Below are 20,813 nucleotides of genomic sequence, written 5' to 3' on the forward strand. Positions count from 1 at the left end.
ACACACATTTCTTTACATACAAGTTTTCATCTGCTGTTACAAGAAATAATCATTAATCTATGTACGGAGCAACATTTACATTTTGTTGACAGTTTTTGTGACGATACGTAATATACTCCATTATATACTTCACAATGCATTGTCTCTTCTGGTGCATTGTGGGTAAGATGCCGGAGGCTAGAAAAATCTGTTTGTGTCACTGGATGCAAAAAGAGCATCAATTTTGTTCCGTGCACATCACTCTTTCCCTTTCTCTCTATCCCCCTCACACACACAGCCCTGTAGGCATGAGTGTGTGTTTAAAGTTTTTAAGAATTGTTCAGCCCCATCTACACTGACATAATAAAATCAGGAGAATATGCGCTGCGTCGAGGCGGCTAAGCTGTGGGTGTTAGTTAGAAACTGAAGTTGGTAGCTAGCTGGAAACCGGAGTTTTGGTCCTTGACCTTATCCAAGCATCCTTGGCCCTGTAAGTTTCTCCTCATGTTATTGGTGGGCACCGAACAGACAGGAGAGAACTCATCAGGAATTAGCCCAAAGCTACTTTGCCCAGATTCAACCACAATTGCTAGAGATTCAGCAGAAACAGATGCCAGAAACATTTTTTCCCATTTTACACAGTTGTTTTGTTTTTGCACTATTTTTGTGTTTTATCCTAAAACCTCTACATTGTGATTATTATCTAAATACTGTAGTACTGTTAGTGATGAAACACTGTGAAACATTTTCAGCAAACAGCGACGAAAGAAAAATACAAACACTTTGCTGTTCTAGTGATGTTTCTAGTGTGTTTGTTCAATTACATGCTTTACGGCTTTTTTTTTCCTTTCCGAGAGACAGGCACTGTGGTATTGCTGTTCTGAGGAATTAAGAGGTTAGGTGAGGAGATGGAACAAAGGAGGATTTTATTGCTTTGGCCCCAATAAGACGGAGAGGCCGAATGGTGGAGAGAAGGAAAAAAGAGCAACGGAAAGAAAGGGAAAAGCGTTAGAAAGTGTTAGGTCTATTGCAGGTTATTAGATTACATTTGGGGCAATGTGAGGGTGGCTGGTAACAGGATTACTGGATGTGTTGTTTTGTCTATAATGTTGAGGTGTGTGTGTGTGTGTGTTTGTATGTGTGTGAGATCAGTTCAGAGAGACGATTGCTGAATTCACTGCGTCAGCGTCAGGCTGAAGTCATTGCCCAGTATGGAGAAATCACTGAAATCACCGAGCCACTGGGCATCGGATCTGACCTTCCCTGGCAGGTAAACACACACACACACACACACACACACACACACACACATATACATATAAAATCCCATGCTTGCATCTTATGGCATCAGACATGCATTAGAAACTACTGTAAAAGTAAAGCAAAGCTAAGTGTGCTTATGTGTGTGTGTGTGTGTGTGTGTGTGTTAGCTGTGTGTGTGTTAGCTGTGTGAGCTATTGATATTGTGAATGCTGAGAATGGATTCTTCAGTGGCTTTTGTCCTCACAGGGTTAAAAAAGAAAAGAACTGAAATGTTAGCAATGTTTTTGTTTCTCTGTGTGAGTGTGTCTCTTCTTTCCGTTTAACAGTATTATCTGTTTGCTTCTGTTTCTCTCAGTGGGCGAGGTGTGTAATACTGTTGTACAAACTACTGAAAGTTTTTTTTTTTTTTTTTTTTTTAATTCAATACTTCCATGTTGACAACTATGTTGTCAGATATGCAATTAAACCACTAGGTATTTACCTGGGGTGTAATTGTTATGTAGCCTGCTCTTTAATACATATAATAACACAGTGGTTTTCAGAATAGAAATTTGGTGTTTCTTTTGGTGTTTCTATCCACAGAGGGATGTGCACGTCTCAGAATAGAGATAAAATAAGACAGAATGTTGCAGTCCACTTGTAATACACAGTACAAAGTTGTCAATGTTGTGATGTGTCTCTGCACTGTCTCTGTGTGCACATACGTGTAATATGTGAAATTAGGTGTATCTATTTATCTTTAATACCATGTGTTTGTACTGGCTACTGTAGTATTCAAATCTTCCCCTGGGGAAATACCAGCCCATCCATCCATCCATATATCCATTCATGCGTACATACATACATTCATACATACATACATACTTACTTACATACATCCCCATGCATCTATCCATCCATCCATCCATCCACTATAGCTAGATCAGTGGTTCTTAAAGTGGGGTCCAGGGAAACTGAGGGATCTGTTAAGCATAGCCAGGAGGTCTGTGATTTATAAATGTAGTTAAAGTGGAAATCACACCCACCTTTATCAACGTTATTATATTTATTATTGAGTTCTCATCGTTCTTAGCCTGTGTGACTGGTCATTTGATTTGAATGGGTTTAATCCAAACATCAAACTCAAAAACAAGTCAGCCTATAAATAATTTCACCTTAGATGTGTTCCGTGAGTGGAAAGTTCTATGGTTAAATATGGTTAAATAAATAAGCTCAGTTAAATATTTGGAATATGTTCATACATGTGCGCTGAAGGGGTCATAGTAATTTATTTTATAGTTAAACGGGTCCCTGGCTACGGAGGGTTTGAGAACCCCTGAGCTAGATAAGTGCATTAATACAGACTAACAGAAATGAGTGAATACACCAGTTCCCAGGAAGATGATGACTCTCTGTACTCTATCCTGATAATGTCTTTGATGCATACTGTGCTTATGCCTTCAACGAAACGGCAGTACACTCTGGCTAACATTGGCTCTGAGCTGTGTTCTTCTCTCCTTACATTGTCTGGCCCCTATTTGTGCTCCACATGCTATTAGCAGTTCTGTATTGTTCTTAGTTTCGTCACTATTACCACATCCCTCCACACTGCTGATTTGTAAAAAATCTGTCATCACTACAAGCTAATTTATTCAACTAGTAAAAATAGTTTCTAACGAATTCCTTGGTGGGTGTGTGTTCTTTAGCAGGTGGGATTCAGGAAGGAATAGTGCGTTAGTAGTGCATTGTACCACCAAGAAATAGTGAGGAGACGAAAACTCCACTGCTGACCGCCATATCATTAGCCTAATCTGCTTATCCTGGCTGTCATCGCTAATGATTTGTCCACACCTGGGCCTGTAATAACATATACAGGTACAGAAATGCATAATATTGCAGTCAGTTTGATAATTGTCTTAAACACAGTGTGATATCAGACCATGAGAAGTGTTTTTCTTTTTTTTTAACGTTTTACCATAATACTGTTTTGGTATCATTCATAGTAGTTGTATAGTACGTATCAATAATAATGCATCAGTGTCCAAGTGAGTATTTAAGTAGAATTAGATGACAGATAGAAAAATGATGGAAAGGTTAAAAAAATATATCAGATTATAAGCAAAAATAGATTTTTTCCACACCTTCAAAGTGAATTTTACAGGCGTACGTGTGTGTATGTGTGTGTTTATGTGTGTGTTTATGTGTGTGTTTATAGTTTAAGATGCTGCTGTTCTGTCATGGTGCAAGCTTAGAGTTGTAATGATTTCTGTCTCAGCTATGGTTGAGAGAGAGAGAAAGAGAGAGAGAGAGAGAGAGAGAGAGAGAGAGAGATCCGGATTTGAGGAAGGCTGTAAATGGTGCGAGATTGTGGTATAATTCCTCACACTGGCATCTCTGCCCCCAAGTCACCATTCCATTATCTCCCAAATTGCTGTGTTTCAGAGAGATAAAGATTTTTTATGGCTTGCTGACTTGAAACAACCAGTGCAGCCTGAAAAGCAACGGCTAACCTGCCATGCATAGTAATTTCATTGGTAAACGACAAAATCTTTGTTTGTATGACATTTCCAAAATTACTGCAGCAGATGAATCTCAAATATAAAATGTCACATTTGGCATGCAAAACTATGAAAATATATTTTTGTGCAAAATTCATGGAGGCATTTAATTTAGAATGTGTTTAATAACTAAGCTCTGCCTGCATCAGTAATCCTGCCTTCGGGTTCCAAAAAGATTGTCATATTTATTCACCCCCTCCCCCCACATATGGAGCCAAAAATTCTAAGGGTACATGTTCATTGTTAATTAAGATTTACTAATTAAAATGAAAATAATTAACAAGAAAGCCTAATCTCAGAATATTAGTCTATACTTAGAGAGAAAAGAAGTTTTTGTGTATATTTAAAGTGTGTTTTTGTTATCTGTCAGTGTGTATGCCTGAAAAGACGTTTCAACGAAAGATGTCCTATGTGCCAAGATAGAGAGCGATGGATGGAGTGAAAAGAGAAGGAGAATGCAGAGGATCCTGATGCTTTGATCTCATCTGGAGGAGCTGTGTTATGGCACTTTAGGAAAACCCTGTCAACTTATAGATTCAAAACTGTCTCGCTTCACTATTTAACCCCCTGGAAATCTCCCTCACTTCCCAAGTGTGTGTATGCGGATGTATGTGTGTGCATATGTCCATTATTTCCTCTTTTAACACAGCAAACAACACAGTCCTTCATCATTAATGCACTTCATCTGTTTATCATTTTTTCTCTGTAGAATTGATGAAGCCTTGAAAGGAGAAGATGTGTCTCAGATTATACCTTACAATTATTACAACAAAACCTTCTAAAGCCTAGAGTTGCTCTTCCTGCTTAGTGGTTTACACTTTAACTCTTATGTTGTGTCACATTTAAATTTTGTTTTAAAAAGGAGAAACACAAACGATTTCCAACATGAACTTTTATGCATCACCTGATTTTGTAACAAACATTTGAAACTATAAAAGTCATGCATATTACAGATATCTTTACAGATTAATTTGACTCGAGAGTAAGAACGTAAATAAAACGTGTTACATTACTAATAATTGAGATAACACAATATATTGGGTATTTACAAATATATTGTTTAGAATAGTATTACTATAAAGGCCTGTGTCAAGAGGACATCCAGTGATTAGTAATGATCAGGGAGTTAAAATAAAGTGAACACTTAACTGCACATGAGGTTTTCATTATTTGGACATCAGTATCGTTTATAAGATCACTGCAAACCTGAGACTGTAGCAATCCCCAGTCAGCAATTCTGAAATTGGATCATGCTTTCGAATAATTTTCAGATAATATTTAATAAATTTTAATTAATTTTTGAATTAATTGTCTTTGATTCACAGATTTTTATCAGCTACTAAAAAAAACAATAGTCAACACTTCTTTTCTCAAAAATTCCTCCAGACTATAAATTATGCTGTGTGTGTGTGTGTGTGTGTGTGTGTGTGTGTGCACGTGCATGTGTGTGCACACAAGTCAGAAGAAGGAATTCCAAGTCTGATTCCTGTCTGCATGAAACAGTCGTTCTCCTGAATCCAGGCGAGACGTGTGCTCCAGGTCAGTGTAGTCCTGGCTTTCGGACAGGAATCGCCCACTAGTCTGTGTATTTGCGTTTTCCCTCCCACATCTACTCCACTGAGGCCTACACCCCTCCCTCAAAGACACTTATATTTAACTGCCGCCCACCGAAAGTAATCCTTCACTATCAGTGTACCTCTTTTTCCCCTTTGTGCTTTCCAAATATTGCTTACTGACTGCATCCCCAGAATAGCAGCACTGTGATGCTGCTGGATGTGGAGTGGATTTATCGTTACTAAATAATCTGCTTGTATTAATCATAACACTGTATTCTCAAGGGCCATGAGAAAGTGGAGTGTATGTAAGATGAGAAGAAATCGATCTCTCATGTGGTTGCAGGCTGCTACACAGGACTTTTTCTCACTTCTTCCACAGCTGTCACACATGCTCTTTTTCTTTCCACCTTTCTCTGTATCCGTCTTTCGTTTTCTGTGTTTCTGTAGGTGGAGTGGACACGAACCCCACAGCCAGTGGAGGTGTGTGTTGTGTGTTTACGGGCAGTGAGGGAGAAGCTCAGCAGGGGGCTGTACAGTGTGTGTGTGTCCCTGCACAGTGGGTTGGGTGGCCCTGCGCTGCGCTGGTCCCGCCTGAAGGAGCAGCAGTGGACGGGAGTCACAGAGCCAGTGGAACATCACGGCCGGATCTGCGACATGGAGCTAATCATTAACCAGAACCTCCATGTGGTGAGAAAACACATGAACTAGAGTCAGTAATAAACACAGTTTCCCTGAAGTATAAAAAAATCACAGGAAAAAAGGTGTAGTCCAAAAGCCCAAATCCTTGCCAAGGAACTATTTTAACGAATACAAACTTTTACAATTACAACACTTATTGTTCATGAACACACTATTTAAAACGGAGATAATTCTGTATTTAACTGTTTTAAATATTACATTTCTTAGATACTCTTTATACGTTCAGTTCAATCATTGGTAACAAATACTCTTAATAACAGTGTTAATTGTTGTCTAATTGAGTTTCAGTAATTTTCAGTTAAAATAAACTTTTCAGGACATACTCTATTAGTGAAAGATTATTTAATCTTGTTTGATAATTTGTCAATATTATAATGATCTAAAAAAACAGCACTTTACATGAATGAAAAAACCTTTTCCCAGTAGGATCCTACTGTTTAACCAAAAATGCATCAGATGCAGAGGAAGTACATTGTCAAAGAAACTTGCATCTCAATCAGTTATGAAATGATCATAAATTTGGAGTTTAGACATTACTCCTCTACTGGAAGTAGTTTTTTTTTTCTTGGATGGCCTAAAATCTGGCCATTTGATGGCAATCAGCTCTCCATATTAAGCCTGCTTGTCTGAACACTTAAAAGTCCATTGACACCTCCTGCTGTTTCAGCAGCTCTGTGTTAACTTCCAAAGCCTATTAAAGATGTTCTGGATTGTGAAGTTATATATTTAATGTGTTCATTTCTATGCTTAGACGTGTCTGAAGACGGGAGGAAGTTCAATATGAACTGTAGACAAATTTAGAGAGCAGCAGAGAGAAAGAGAGAGATGAACTTTCAGGATATAGCTGGGATGAAAAACACAAAAAACATTTTGTATGGGAAAATGATGGGGTGATAGAAAGGATGGAGAATTCCTGCAGAAGTCCTTAAACGCAAAACAAACAAACAAAAAAATTGTAAAAAATGAATTCTTCAGTTTGAATTTGAATATTTTAAGGGCAGAGCATTTTATCATGCTGGAGAGAGACCATATTAGACCTTATTATAGACGATTTTAAGACTGTTATAAACACAAATTATTTCAAAATGCAACAAACCACTGAATGCCAGGGTGTACAGTTAAAATGTTCTGTCTACACAGGAATGCTGGGACACAGCCTCGGACCAGTCCTGCTGCTCTTATAGCAGCTTTTGATCTTCTGTATTTACTTCAAAATACAGAAGCAAAAATGTTCCCATCAGTAATAAACTATAAATCCTGATAAGCTACAAAAAAATCCTTTAAAAACCTTTACAAAAACAGCACATTTATGATCAGCAGTCCTGCTCTTTTATGGTCACTTAAAGGAATAAGACCTGTCTGTAACACGATGATCCCCCCCACCCCCGTCTTTCTCTCTCTCTCTCTCTCTCTCTCTCTTTCGCTCTCTCTCTCTGATCAGATTTGGTGTGTTTGGCTGAAATGCACATGTTGGCACTCCCTTTTTGAGAAATTAGCAGTAGAAGGTGTAATTGCCTGCTTCTCATTTTTTTCTTTTCTTGAATCTTTCTTTTAGCTGTGCATTTCTCATTAGTGTGATGGGCGACACAATGTGAAAACACACTTCCAAATTTGTGTATGTTGGTATTCTCGTTAAGGTCTTTATTAAAATGAGGATTCAACAGTACAGACAAGACTGAGCATGATGAGCAAATATTAGGCATGTTTATTTGTCATTTGGTTTTACAGGCCTTTGCCATTTCTACAGAGATGCCAGAGACACACCCATGGTGTCATGCCAGTCTCTTCAACTCCCAACTTCCGTAGCCTACAATTCCCATGATCCTCAGCCCCTCATATTAACATCAGACACAAAACCAAACAAACGCCTATCCCTGATCACGATCTCCAGATTACTGATTGGACTCACCTGTTCACAACCACGCAAACTATAAATAACTCAGATAACCATACAGACTGATCATTTCAAGCCTTTGTTTTCTACCCGTTTGCCCCTGCGTTTTGACCTTTGCCTGATTATCGTTATCCCATTAGCTTTGTCTAGTTTATTCCAGCTTGCCTGACCTTTAGTACGTCCCTTGTTGTGAGTATTGCCTGGCCATTTTGTTTGTTTGGCTAAATGGCTATAAAAACCATGAACCTACACCTGCGTTTATCCCTCCACCCCCATGGATCTTCCACTTACTGGAAAAAAATAAGAAATTTGTATTTTTTTTAAAAGACAGAAGTTCAATATATCAAGTTTGAGTTTGGTTTTTTGGCCCTCATCCATCCTTTTACTTCATCCCACTTTTTTGAATGAAAAGGGATTATTTTATTGGTTTAAAAGCAGCTCTCTCTAAAGCTGAGGCAAGTATCTTATTCCACCTTACTCTATTATTTCCTCTCCCTTTCTCTTCCTTTCCCTTTATTTTGCTTGATATTTATAGTATATGAAATCTGTTTGTTTCTCAATATGTAAAACGCAGGAGATTATTAAACAAATTCCAGGCTTGAGTCATATAATCATCATCATTTCTCAGGTGTGATGGAGAAGCAGTGAAGAGAAAGAGCATGATGGATGAGATAAAACGAGTCTCCTCCATTTCCCTTTCCAAATAATAGCAGGTTAAAATGTTCCCCGGCATGATTGATCAAGTGCTCAGCTTGTGTCTGTCACTCCATTTTTAATACTGTGATACAGGTCTGTCGCTCACGTTTGCAGTAAATAGGAATCCATGTTTGTTAAGCGTATGAAGCCCAGCATGGCTGTCAACTAATGTGTATTTTACACAAGGTACAATAAATCATGGCTAAATCCCTTTGAATTTCCTTTTAAACATGTATTCTGGCATGTGCACGCGTTTACTGCACATGGCCTGCGAACATTAGCATTATGTGGAATAATTTCTTGTGATCTCCATACTCTGGCTTCTAGCACAGAAAGCAGGACTAAAATAACACTGTGCAATCATTCGAACCTCCTATTTTCAGTGCTAAATATGGCTAAATTACATGCAGATATGGTTTGATATGTTGTTGTCATATTTTGGAAACAGTTACAGTTAACATTAAAATTATTATTATAATATTTTTTCAGTTCAATTCAGTTTTTATTCACAGTAAATTGTAAAACATTTTTTTGTATAGTAAAGGGTTTTTTTTTTCCATCTTGTGCCATCTCAGGTTGTGTCCAAGCCCCTGTCAATATTTGTGGCAGTATTTTTCTTTAATAATATCAAGCTGAACAGGTTGGTGCCATATACAAAATGCTTTTGGGCAGATATTTCATTTCATGCCAAAAATTCACTTGAATAATAGAAACGTTTGTATATGACATTGGAATATTTTAACAGCTACCTTTAAGATTTCTGGGTTGAGGTTTGCTCTGTGTCTCTTGTAGCACATGATACAAATTGCTGCTTCTGTCTCTCTGTCTCAGGTCTTGCCTGCATCATGTGACCTCTTGCCCTCCACTGTGCTGATGTTCAGGCTTCTGAGCATGCCCAGTAAGCAATGTGCTGTGAGTGCAGTGGTGGCCTGGGGGGTATTCCCCGTGTGTGACTGCTCTCTAACCCTTATCCAAGGTAGATTTCGCACTCCGCTGCTTCGGGGTTGTCCCAACTCAGCGATAGACCAGTTCAGTAAAATAGAGCAGCTGCTCTCTGCTGACTTGGACAACTGGCTCTGCAACCTTTACTTCCAGGTACTAATTCTGAAAAGCAGTGAACAGAAGCTAAGACCTGGGCAATATATCTGACATAATCATTACCGGAATAACTAGATACTAGGGTATTATTTTCCACCATATGGGAATATTCTTCTAGCCAGTTAAATCAGACTATTAAATCATTTAAGGATTTATTAACAATCTGTTTTATTAATAAAAAGTTTAATTAGTTGTATATTTTACATTATTGAATGACATTATTCCAAGTCTAGGATATATGTCTATATGCTTCTTTTATCTAGTGCCTGCTTCAGTGATTCATATAATGTTTAACTCTCTGAACGGTTTAGCTGCAGCATATGTTGCTGATCTCCTTAAGCAGTATAACCTAAGAGAAAGAAATGTTCAAGAGAAAATTAGTAACACAAATTCTGAAGTTTTTTTTTTAAACCAGATCAAATGTACCATGTATTATTTGTGTCATTTCTCATATATTCATAGTTAATTTATTATTGAGTGCATATGAATATGCTTTATCATAAATACTTTGAGCATTTTAAAATGTTTTATATGTAAAGCAAACTGAGATAGTGAACTCAAATGAAAAGTGCTACATAAATGAAGCTTATTATTATTGTATACATACTTTATGTGTGCATAGAACGTTCCACCCACTTCTAATGTAAAATGCAATGGGTATTATCAAATGTCCTTGAAATATTTCATTTTAATATCTGTGAGAATTTATGATAGCCAAGTGTAACTAGTAAGTATTTGTAGTGTGATGAATGGAGAGCAGGAATTTGACAGTAACAGTCTTGTGTGTGTGTTTGTGAAGGGCCCTTCAGAGGAAATAGAAAATTAGAGCCAGTTGTAAACAAGCCACACCTTTACTAAACCTCTCTGGACACAACTGAGGAAATATAGTGATCTGGTTACACGATATCTTAATTTAATTATGAGACGGAGTAATGGCTTCTCTCACAGAAGGCCTGAATCTGCTTATCCTGTAGCTACACACCACTAGTAAATTATGGATTAATATCACTAATGCACTATTAGAGGATAATGGAAGTGAAGTTACTGTGACAAATTAGGCAGTAGAACAGCCAAGAATATAATGATAGTTGAAATAAACAGAAAACATGGTATAGATTATCTTGTACAATGTAACAATGAACTGTGTGATAGCTCTGTTTCATTCTGTTCCCAAGAGGTTTCAGATTTAGAGTGATAGGAGTGTACAATGTGTCTCTGTAGGTCAGGAAACTCCAGCAAAGAAGTCAAGGGGTTCCAGAGTGCAATGCCAATGAAGTCACCAATGAAGAGCCTCCTCCTGTTATATCTACTTCTACCTGCTCCTCTACCTCGCTAGCAGGTAAAACCTATACCGTGTGCATGGGAAGAAGTGTCAGCGAATGCCTACACACACACACACACACACACACACTGGCAGAGTGACAGGTGCCAGACTGGATGTGGTGTCATGCAGAGAAAGTAAAGATGTTCCTCTCTAATGTCTCCTTTATGCCTCCTGAGAAAAGGCTACAAAAAGAAGGCCTTAATAAGAACATATTCATTCCCATCTGGCACTGAGACTGCTATGTTAATATTTTGAGTGTGTGAAGGTTGATGCAGATTGTTTGTGAAACAGCAAATGAGTACACGGCATTATGTGCAAAGATAAAAGCACCGCAACGCGTTGCATGTGTTCTGAAAAACCTAAGCTACACACGGATATTAGCAAACACACCTGCATATACCACCTTGAAACAGATGGAGAAAATCAGGAAGTCTGATTCATATATCACATTCACATTCATATCTCAGCACTGTGTTGATATTGTTTCCCAGGATTACAGAATCAATTCTTTTGCCCTGTTCAGCAATAGTTATATTTACCATACAAAGTGCTTTGGTTAGAGCATTGTATTGATTGTATATTAAAATGTTTTTGCGGCTTTAGAATCTGGAACCAAAAAAATTGAAAGGTTCTTAACTAGCAATTACATTGAACAGATAAGTTGTGTAGATTTGGGTGGTGTGGAAACTATGTAAGAAAGAGGACAGAAGAAAGAATGGATGTGATATAGATTATGATAAAGCTCACCCACACTCCCACACTCACGCAAAACAGAAAAAAAAAAAACTGCACAAAAACCCTCGCCACGTCTCTGAGGTCACATCATCAAGCAAATCAAACAAGCTTGTCTGGTATTGATCTAGCAGGAAGGAAGGTAACCCGGCTAATAATCCTTTTTTTTTTTACTTGGCACCACTCATCTTTATTTAACAGATTGGAGTATGAAAAAAGTTTCTGGGGTGTTTCGCTTTAAACATCGCACAGACTTTTTAATTACAAATGAGTTGTGACAGGTCTGCTGGGTAGCAACCTGTCCCATTTTAAGCGTGATGCCGGCTGACAGCTCAGCGCTGATCTCCGAGCGCTGAAACATGTGGAAGAAATTGGTCTTTTACATTTCACAGCTTGTCACTTCCTCTCCGCCACGAACTTTGACCTCCCACCCTGCTCCTAACACCCCCATGGTGGGGGGAGAGAGTCGAGCCTCCTTCCTCCCCACACCATGGCTTTAGTCTTCAGAGATTTATGTTCTGCATTATGCTACACAGGCCAGAGATACAAAGAAAAGAAAATTACAGAACAGAGGACAAAGGGAGAAAGTGAGTGGAAAAGGGGGTCCAGGTGCTGTAGGAACAAGGAAGGGTGTGCAGGTAAAGTGAACTCTGGGTTCACTTGAATGGTGGATCAAAGGATGGCTCTCATGGGGCATCAGAGTGTTGCTGGGGTAAATGGAGCTGACATTAGTGGATGATTTGCATATGGATCGGTTCAGGTTGCATTGCCTTTGGATGGAGATGGAGAAAATCTTATCAAGCCCGGGAGCACAGAGTGAACCGGCAGCCTCGAACTACTCCCCAAAGACAATCCTATTCACAACAGAAGTCCATCAGCTTTTACTCAGGTTTTACTCTGCTTGCACTTGCAGGATTCTTCGCAGTTTGGAGTAAGAATATGAATCGATTACTAAAATGCTACCAGTAGAGATAAACTTTTTTTATGCTTTAATCCAGTCTTTAACCATTTTAGCTACCATTTTAACTAAAATACTTTTTGCATAAAATACACTTGTACATGGGCATGTGAAGAAACAGAGTAAAGTAAATTTCATATTGCTTAATTTAAAACAACAGAAAATCCTGATTATTGTGCATGTCTGGAAGATATGAACTGGCTGCAGGCGCTATGGGTTAACTGGCCTCTGACATTAGCAGAATGATTCAGTTACACTGAGTTTGAATCCAAATGAGTATTCAAATTGTTCTGTCTGCCCTCAGTATTTTCTTTCAATCTGCATGAAGTGAGCTGGTGAAACCTTTTTTTTTTTTTTTCTTAAATAAATAAATTAGGACAGACTACTGGAACCGCAAGCAAGATCCCAATGTTTAGGATTTTTGCTGTTTTTGAGGATGAGCCTGCCTGGTCATAGCATCAGCTCACATTAAGGGACCACCATTTCACAGTTAGCAAAGAATCTTCTCCTTTCGTTTAATCTAAAGCTATTTATGTAGATGAATATACACATATATCCAAGAACACAGACAGAGAAGGATAAATAAAAAATTCATGCCAAACTTGAACCAGAAATAAAATTAAAGTTAACTTAGAAATGACTTGATTCCATGTTAACTTGGTATCTTTGTTATTTAAGCTTATGCTGATTGTAAGCCAACAACTGGAAACAAATCTCTAACAGCTCTGTCTGAGATTGTATTTCACAATAAAATGCATAGCTGAAATAGCAAAATATGGTATTAGATGTAAACAAACTAATGCATGAACTGAACATTAATATATAATGATTATTACCAAAATACTAAACTAATTAAAACCAACCACAGACTTGAACATTTTAGGACTGTTCCAATAGCACAGGTCACTTATCAGGCTGTAATTTGAATGAAGGCCACTGCTCTCGGGAAATCAGCAATTCCTTGACCTTCGATTTGCTGCAAATCCTGAAACAAGCGAAGGGGCAATTCAGAGCCTAGGCGAGTGATGAGGTCTCAGTCGTCTCTTCCTACCTCTTCCTACCTTCCTACCAGCCTGGGGCCTTGCTCACCAAACACACACACACACACGCACACCAAGCAGTGGGAAAGCTGTGGATAACAAGGAACCATTGTCGGCCCCAGGAGACCAAGGGTTGTGACTGCACTGCTCCAAGTTCATGGACGTAACCTATAGCTGTCAGCGCTCTGCTAATTCTTGTGAAACAGCATGTGAGCATCAGGCAGAAGTGAGCGTAATTAAAGGCAAAACTGCAGTGCTGGGTGAAGACACTGCTGACAGGGGCTATAGTCTCTGGGCAGAGAAAAGAGGTGTAGGCCAGGCTTTTGATTCTGTAGGCTGTAAGGAGGATGGACTGATGGACTGAAGCAGGAATGAAAGAAACTGCTAATTATTTTACTATGTACACCTCAATCTCTGGGCCCTTATTTTGCATAAGCTTAATGACTTTTTCCATTATGTTGTAGGTTTATTTGCTAGTTATATTGATGAACAGCATACTCTTATTATGAACTGCCAGTTGTCCTAACGCAGATGCTAACTTGGGATCTGTATTTTATTTTTCAAAATTATATATTTGTAAGTCTGTCTATTACATGTGATTGCCATGTAGTGGGTGAGAGCAAAAACCAGGCACTTTAAAAAAAAAAAAAATTGTATAAAGTAGCAGTGAGTGCATAACGTACATGTATAAAACTGTCGGTTTCTCTCCATGTGGTATGTCCTAGCCGTTATTCAGACTTATATAATGTAGTTGTAACTGTATTATCAGAACTAATTAACATTTTGCGATATATTGGATGTTATTTTCAAAAGGAATGGTAGATGCAACTGTGTAGAAATTATCAGGAAACATTTTGCACTTTACTGTGTGTGTGCTGTCGCATGGTGAAATTGAAGCTGAAAAAAAGGTTCTTTTTAAGAAACCTCTGCATGTACTGAATCCTCTGCATATGCTGAATTTATTTATTTCTACCTACAACAGTGAAAGTTTTTCTACATGCATCGGGTGTGTCACCAGTTTGAGTGAAAATAGCTCAAGTATGACAGTCAAATCCTACAAAAGCCAAAATGATTATGAAATCACTATAATACAATAAACACATCTCCTTGCCTTTAAGATAGGACAGATTTAACACTATTACCTTGTAACTGTAGGCAGCTTGAGTGTTTACCAGCAGTGGTAATTAAAAACTACATCTGGGCTCAAATTCAATCAGATCTGTCAGTTTCCAAAATGGGAAGGAAGACGTGTCTGCTCCCCTGCGAGGCTGAGAACGACTGCTATTAAACCCCCTTTTAGCCTTCAGAACCTTTCCTGATATGTAGCCTATGTTTAAAAGTTATTATTACTGATATATTTAATCCTGCAGCAAGAGAAATATTATATCATCTGGGAAGTTTCCATATTTATTATATAGATGGGACAGGAAGAGAGGGAAAGAGGGGGAAAAAAAGCAATGAAAAAAAGTTTCTCATGGTGAAATTTTTTACATGTATCAAGCTAAGGTTTACTTAATTGGAACCTCCAGGCAACGCAGGAACCCTTTTTTAAATTCTGTGAATGTTAATATGCTAAATAATGCAAAGCTCCTGCACTTCCAAGCATGAGACACACATCTGGCAGCTTACCATTTAAATTACACACGCAAAAAAGAAAAAAGAGGGAAGGGGGGAGAGACGGAGAGACAGAGAGGGGCGAGAGAGAGAGAGAAAACATTTCAAAAGTAATTTTCCAAAGGAAAAAAGAATGGTGATATGTATTACAACTAAATTTAATTTCTTTTCAGATTTTTCATCATGTCTAATTGCGTGCATTGGAGCGATGGTGGGAAAAAAGTAGAGAGAGTGTGTGTGTGTGTGTGTGTGTGTGTGAGAGAGAGAGAAAGAGAGAGAGAGAGAGAGAAAGCCAGGAAAGTTTCATCACACTTTATCTTGCCTCACTGTCTTTGTTGTCTGTGTGAAGTCTCTAGACAGTAGAGTGCAGCACATTTACCTGCGTCTTGCTGAAGTTACATCAGTTAGATCACAGCTACGGGGTGGAATACAAGCTCTCTACTTAATCATTCGTTCTTATATGCACAAGTTTTGGTGGTATTGTGTGATACTGAGTTGTTGATTTACAGCATATTTAAATAACATTCTATTTTATTAAGTACAAAAAAAGAAAGAGAGATGTCAGGCTTGATTCAAACTTGAGAAATGACTTCATTCCTAACAAGTACTGAATTCTTCATAGGGGCAAGACTTGTCATCTTAACGTTAATATATTTCTGTTTATGGCAGGTAAGAGTCCTGCTGGAATCCTCCCCATCTTAGAGCCGGCGTCAGAGCAAGCTAAACCTGGAACACAAAGCAAGGTGTGTGTTGCACATGACCACCCAGCACCCTCACTGCTCCACGACTCTCCTCTCTTATATCTGACATTTGTCAAAATACATTTCACACCAGCAGATACTAGCGGAGTGTTCAAAGCAGGCTGCGATGTGCTCGACAAGCCAAAACAGCACCATTTCTGTGAGCTCAGCAGTGACAGACTCTCTGAACTCACGCTTCTCCTGCCCTGCGCATTTCTTAAACTAAATAAATCAAAGTGCCTGCGCTGCCTGGCCTGCTTTTGAAGTGATAATTGCAGAATGACATTTTCCTGCTGACCTGCTGCTGATGCCTCATACACCACAGGCAGGCACTGTCTTTCCTCCTCATGCTAATGCGTTTGGGGCGGTGGTGTTGGAATGTTTTTTTTTTTTGTACAGAAATTATTGCACACAGAATTTTTTTTTTTAAAGTGCCAAAAATATATATTTCAAGTATCAACTGGTTTCACCTCCTACAGCCTCAAACACCTGACAAAGGTCTTTTGATCAAAATGGCCTGTTTTTTCTAGGAACTTTGTGTACTACGCTTAATATTTGCTACATTTTTTTTTCCTAAAGCCATTAAAATATTTGCTTTTTTCATTTTTGAATATTCCATAATCAGCTATAGTTGTGCAGTGAGGCTATCTCTCTCCCTCTCTCCCTCTCTCTCTCTCTCTCTCTCTCTCTCTCACACACACACACACACACACACACACACACACACACACACACACACACACACATACTATCTTGTTCACTTTTTCTCTGCTCTGCTTTTCTGCTCAGGGCTGCAGTTGTTTTCAGATCCCCTCAAATGTCAGCTAGTTTCAGCCAGTTGTCTAATGATGAAGTGAGCTGATCTCAAACCTGCCTGAACCTGGAGGCCACGGGATCAGCTTCTCGCCTCTGGACCTGCACTGCAGTCTAATTAAAATGTATTTTCACCATGCTGCTGGTTATCCCTGAGGCAGCACAGAAAATCAAATTTGAAAATTTCTTTTAAATATTAAATTTAAAATTTTATCATTAATTGCTTGATATGTATTGTCATGTTTATATAGCCTTTTTTTCTGTCTTTTTAACTTTTTTACTGCTGCTCACACAGCACACATTGGTAAATCTGTGTGTTTGCAGTGTTCTTAATCCATAAATATAATGTGTGTCTCATTAGCATTAAGAGTCATGTGGTGTCTCCACTATGATAGAGGCAGGCCTAAGCCCAGCCAGAGGCACAACACTTTCCACTAGATGATAGAACACTGTTCTATCTAAACTGTTAGCAAGTTGCTGAATAATAATTCTGAATAATGTCAGAAGTAGCTCTGTGCATCATGAACTTTAAAAATGTGCCCCATGTCTGCCTTTTTATTTAAAAAAACTAGTCTTTTTTTCTCCTTTTCTGCCTTCATCTGTTTCTCACATAAACTTTGATTAGACGTGTGTAATCTGAATGTCATTTGGTCCTGGTGTGAATGTTTATGGGGATAAAGGCAAGGCAAACTGTCATTGCATTTTTCTGGGGTAAAAATTTCCCACTCTGATTGTGGCTGACGTGTGTGTGTGTGTGTGTGTGTGTGTGCGTGTGTGTGTGCGTGTGTGTGTGTGTGTGTGTGTGTGTGTGTGTCCAATTAGGGTGGCAAACAGAACCAGCCATTCAGCAAGATAACCAGCCAAAGTGGCTGTGAGAGAGAAAGAGAGGTACAGACGAGTATCATCACAGAAGAACTTCAACATTTCTCCTTCTCCCTACAGTGAGTGAGTGAGTGTGTGTGTGTGTGTGTGTGTGTGTGTGGGGGGGTGTGTGCGCGTGTGTGCGTGTGTGTGTGTGTGAGTGAGAGAGTGAGAGAGAGAGTATATTTTGAGGCAATTTTCTTGCCCTCCAGTAATAAGGGTAATAGCTGGATATAGAATGTCTCTAACAGAAGCGCTAATGCTGTTAGCATATTTTTAAGCTCCTGTCTCTTCTTTTGCACCTTCAGGATCTTCTGAACACTGCGAGTGCACATATCTGCATGCAGTTACCTGCTCAAGTTCATTTCATTCCTTTAGATCAATGATGTGAATGTTTCTTTTCTGTCAGTGCCAGTGTTTGTTTTTATTGAAGAAACCTGGGTAATACTGACACTGACAACACATAAAACCTCCCAGTGTGGATAATTGCTTTTTCTCTGGTGATGCAGAGTGCAAAAGAAGGCTTCCTGGATAAATGTTTTCTCCTTTTTATTGTGTCTCTCAGCATTTGATATTAATGAGAAAACAGGAGCGGAAACTCACCAAGACAAGTCACATAACCAAACAAATCTCATAAATGGCCCTGGTCAAATTGCCTTTTGTGAAACTGCTTTCTACATTTTCAGTAAAAAAAAAAAAGTGTGGAAGAGGTTTGCCCGAGATTAGTCCATGGGGATAAAATGGAGAGAATTCAGGTATGTTTGTATTCATTTTGAATTATCCTATAGTCAAGCATTGTGCATTTTTGGAAGGAAAAATGTTGAGGGTTTTTTCCCTAGGATTTGAAACTTTCCTAATTTCAGAGGATCAGTAATTTGTTGCTGCTGGACTGGAATTAAAACATGATGAGAGACTGTACAGCTGCAGCTCTTGAAAGTAAATAAAATGATTAGAGGTGCAGGCCACACATACAGCGCAGAAGGCAAATGCAGTACGGAAACACGCTCACGGCTCTGCCCGTCTTCTCACACAAAGTACAAAAAGAAAGTAAGAATGAGAAAGTGTCAGTGAAGGAAGGTTTTGCTGATTTCTACTTCTATATTCTGATGACTGAGGCATATTACTGCCATCTAGAGAATCACAGGAGAGCCCACAGTGAATGTGCAAAACCTCTACACGCTGCTTATTAAAGCTGCACTAAAGTGCACAAGTGACAAATGCATGCACAGATGATGTTGGGTTTAGATTTCTTTTCTTTTTTTATTCCAGTATGCATGATTGTAAAAATTTGGATATGCAAGTTAAACATAAACATACATCTGACAAATGCATATTTTTAAATACATAGTTTAGCGGAGAAGCGTGGACCATAAACAGTTCAGTTATTTGAAAAATGATGTGATGTCTATTTTATACAAAATAAAATAAAATAAAAATTATATGGCGTGAACAAACAAACAGACAAACAAAGAAACAAATAAATAAATGAATAAATAACCTATTAATCAAATCACAAAGCTCACAAAGTCCATTTTATTTTAAAACTCTGTCTCCTCCCACATGAAGAACCCATCCCAAACCTGCGCTTAACACCATGTAGCAGTTAGTGAAAGCTCCTGGCATTCTCTTAAAAGACATTGAACACTGCCTATTGCTCCAAGAGAGGATCGCATGAATACTGCTTTATATTTGAAGTTTATCTATACGGGGCAGAGGCGGTTCTTTCTCTTTCTTACTCTCTCTAGCTTTGAGCTTCATTATCCTCCTCCTCATTTTTATCCTCGCTCAGATTTACATATCAAAAAGTGAGCTGTTGTTTGCTAACCTCATATGCGACTTTCCCGAAACATCCATGCTGGGCTAATATCCGTAAACCATAAATTACAATTTCAAAGAACAAACACAATGCACTGAAGTGCAAGTATTGACATCGTAGTCAATGAAAAGAGAAATGAAAAGACTACCAAAAAAGAGAGGAAAAAAAAAAAAACATGGCAGGAATGATGTTACGGGCCGCGCCGGTACAGTTGATATCTGTTTGAAGAGAACATGAAAGCCTCATTATGACCTTACACCTTACTGGGTGTGTTGTGTATTGTGTGTGTCTGTGTGTATAAGAGAGAGAGAGAGAGAGAGAGAGAGAGAGCTACCTCCATCACAGAAGTAGCTGAAGGTATTAAAGCAAACGGTTGTTTCTTGAGCCAAGTGGAGGTCCAGTACTTTTACTGGATCCTCATTTGATCATTTTTTTCAACTGGTGTTTCACTTCTCCAAAATATCTGTTGAAGAAACTGTGTTCGTTTCTGCTCCTTTGTTAATCATGCTTAAGGCATTTTTCTGGGAACGGAGAGAGGCAGGTTGTATTATGTCTGCAGGCGTCATCTGTATATAACTTCTCTTTTCCACGGGATGAGACAGTTTTCTCTGATTTATCAAGTGACAGTGTTTCAACTTGTTTTATACATATGTGACTGGCAGAAATGGATTTGGCTTTGAATAGTTGTGAGAGAGCCAGTATTGTAAAAATGTATTTTATATTTGTGGCTGCAAAGTCCAAGAATTTCAAACTTTGTTTTGATTATTTTTTATTTATTTATTTTTACTATATTGATAATGGCCATGTCTTTTTAGAGGTATAAATGCTTCATAATCATTGTGCAAAATGTGTTGGGATTATGTGGATCACAAGCCCAAATACAATGTGTTTATGGGTGTTTGTCAGTCTGTGGGTTGCTTGGGCATGTATGTGTGGGTGTGTGAATCAGAGCTGACGCCTGTCCCCTCTTCACATGTGTTTGTTCTTTAATTAATCTGCCTGCATGTGCATCCGCTGCATTGTTAGCCTGCCAACTAAATATTTCCCCTTTTTTTTTGCTCGTTTTGGGGAAACCTGCTTTAATCAAACTCAGACTCACATAACAATTATATCTAATTAGCCCAATTATCAAGACTCTAATTACACTGAAATATACCCCCTAAATCTCATATCAATTATATCTGTGACTTTTC

General features: G+C 38.5%; 1 protein-coding gene across 2 annotated transcripts in view; it reads left to right on the forward strand.

The window, feature by feature from the left end:
* ofcc1 (orofacial cleft 1 candidate 1) overlaps nt 1-20,813 on the forward strand; it is an 87,500-nt gene that overhangs the window by 25,564 nt on the left and 41,123 nt on the right. For both annotated transcript variants that reach the window (XM_053228195.1, XM_053228196.1), the window contains exons 9-14: nt 1,132-1,249; nt 5,783-6,022; nt 9,456-9,719; nt 10,944-11,061; nt 16,060-16,133; nt 17,766-17,884. In XM_053228195.1, the coding sequence (XP_053084170.1) occupies nt 1,132-1,249; nt 5,783-6,022; nt 9,456-9,719; nt 10,944-11,061; nt 16,060-16,133; nt 17,766-17,884 (933 nt within the window). The remainder of the gene's footprint in view (nt 1-1,131; nt 1,250-5,782; nt 6,023-9,455; nt 9,720-10,943; nt 11,062-16,059; nt 16,134-17,765; nt 17,885-20,813) is intronic.

The sequence above is a fragment of the Pangasianodon hypophthalmus genome, chromosome 22, assembly GCF_027358585.1.
Source record: "Pangasianodon hypophthalmus isolate fPanHyp1 chromosome 22, fPanHyp1.pri, whole genome shotgun sequence".
Lineage (NCBI taxonomy): Eukaryota > Metazoa > Chordata > Actinopteri > Siluriformes > Pangasiidae > Pangasianodon > Pangasianodon hypophthalmus.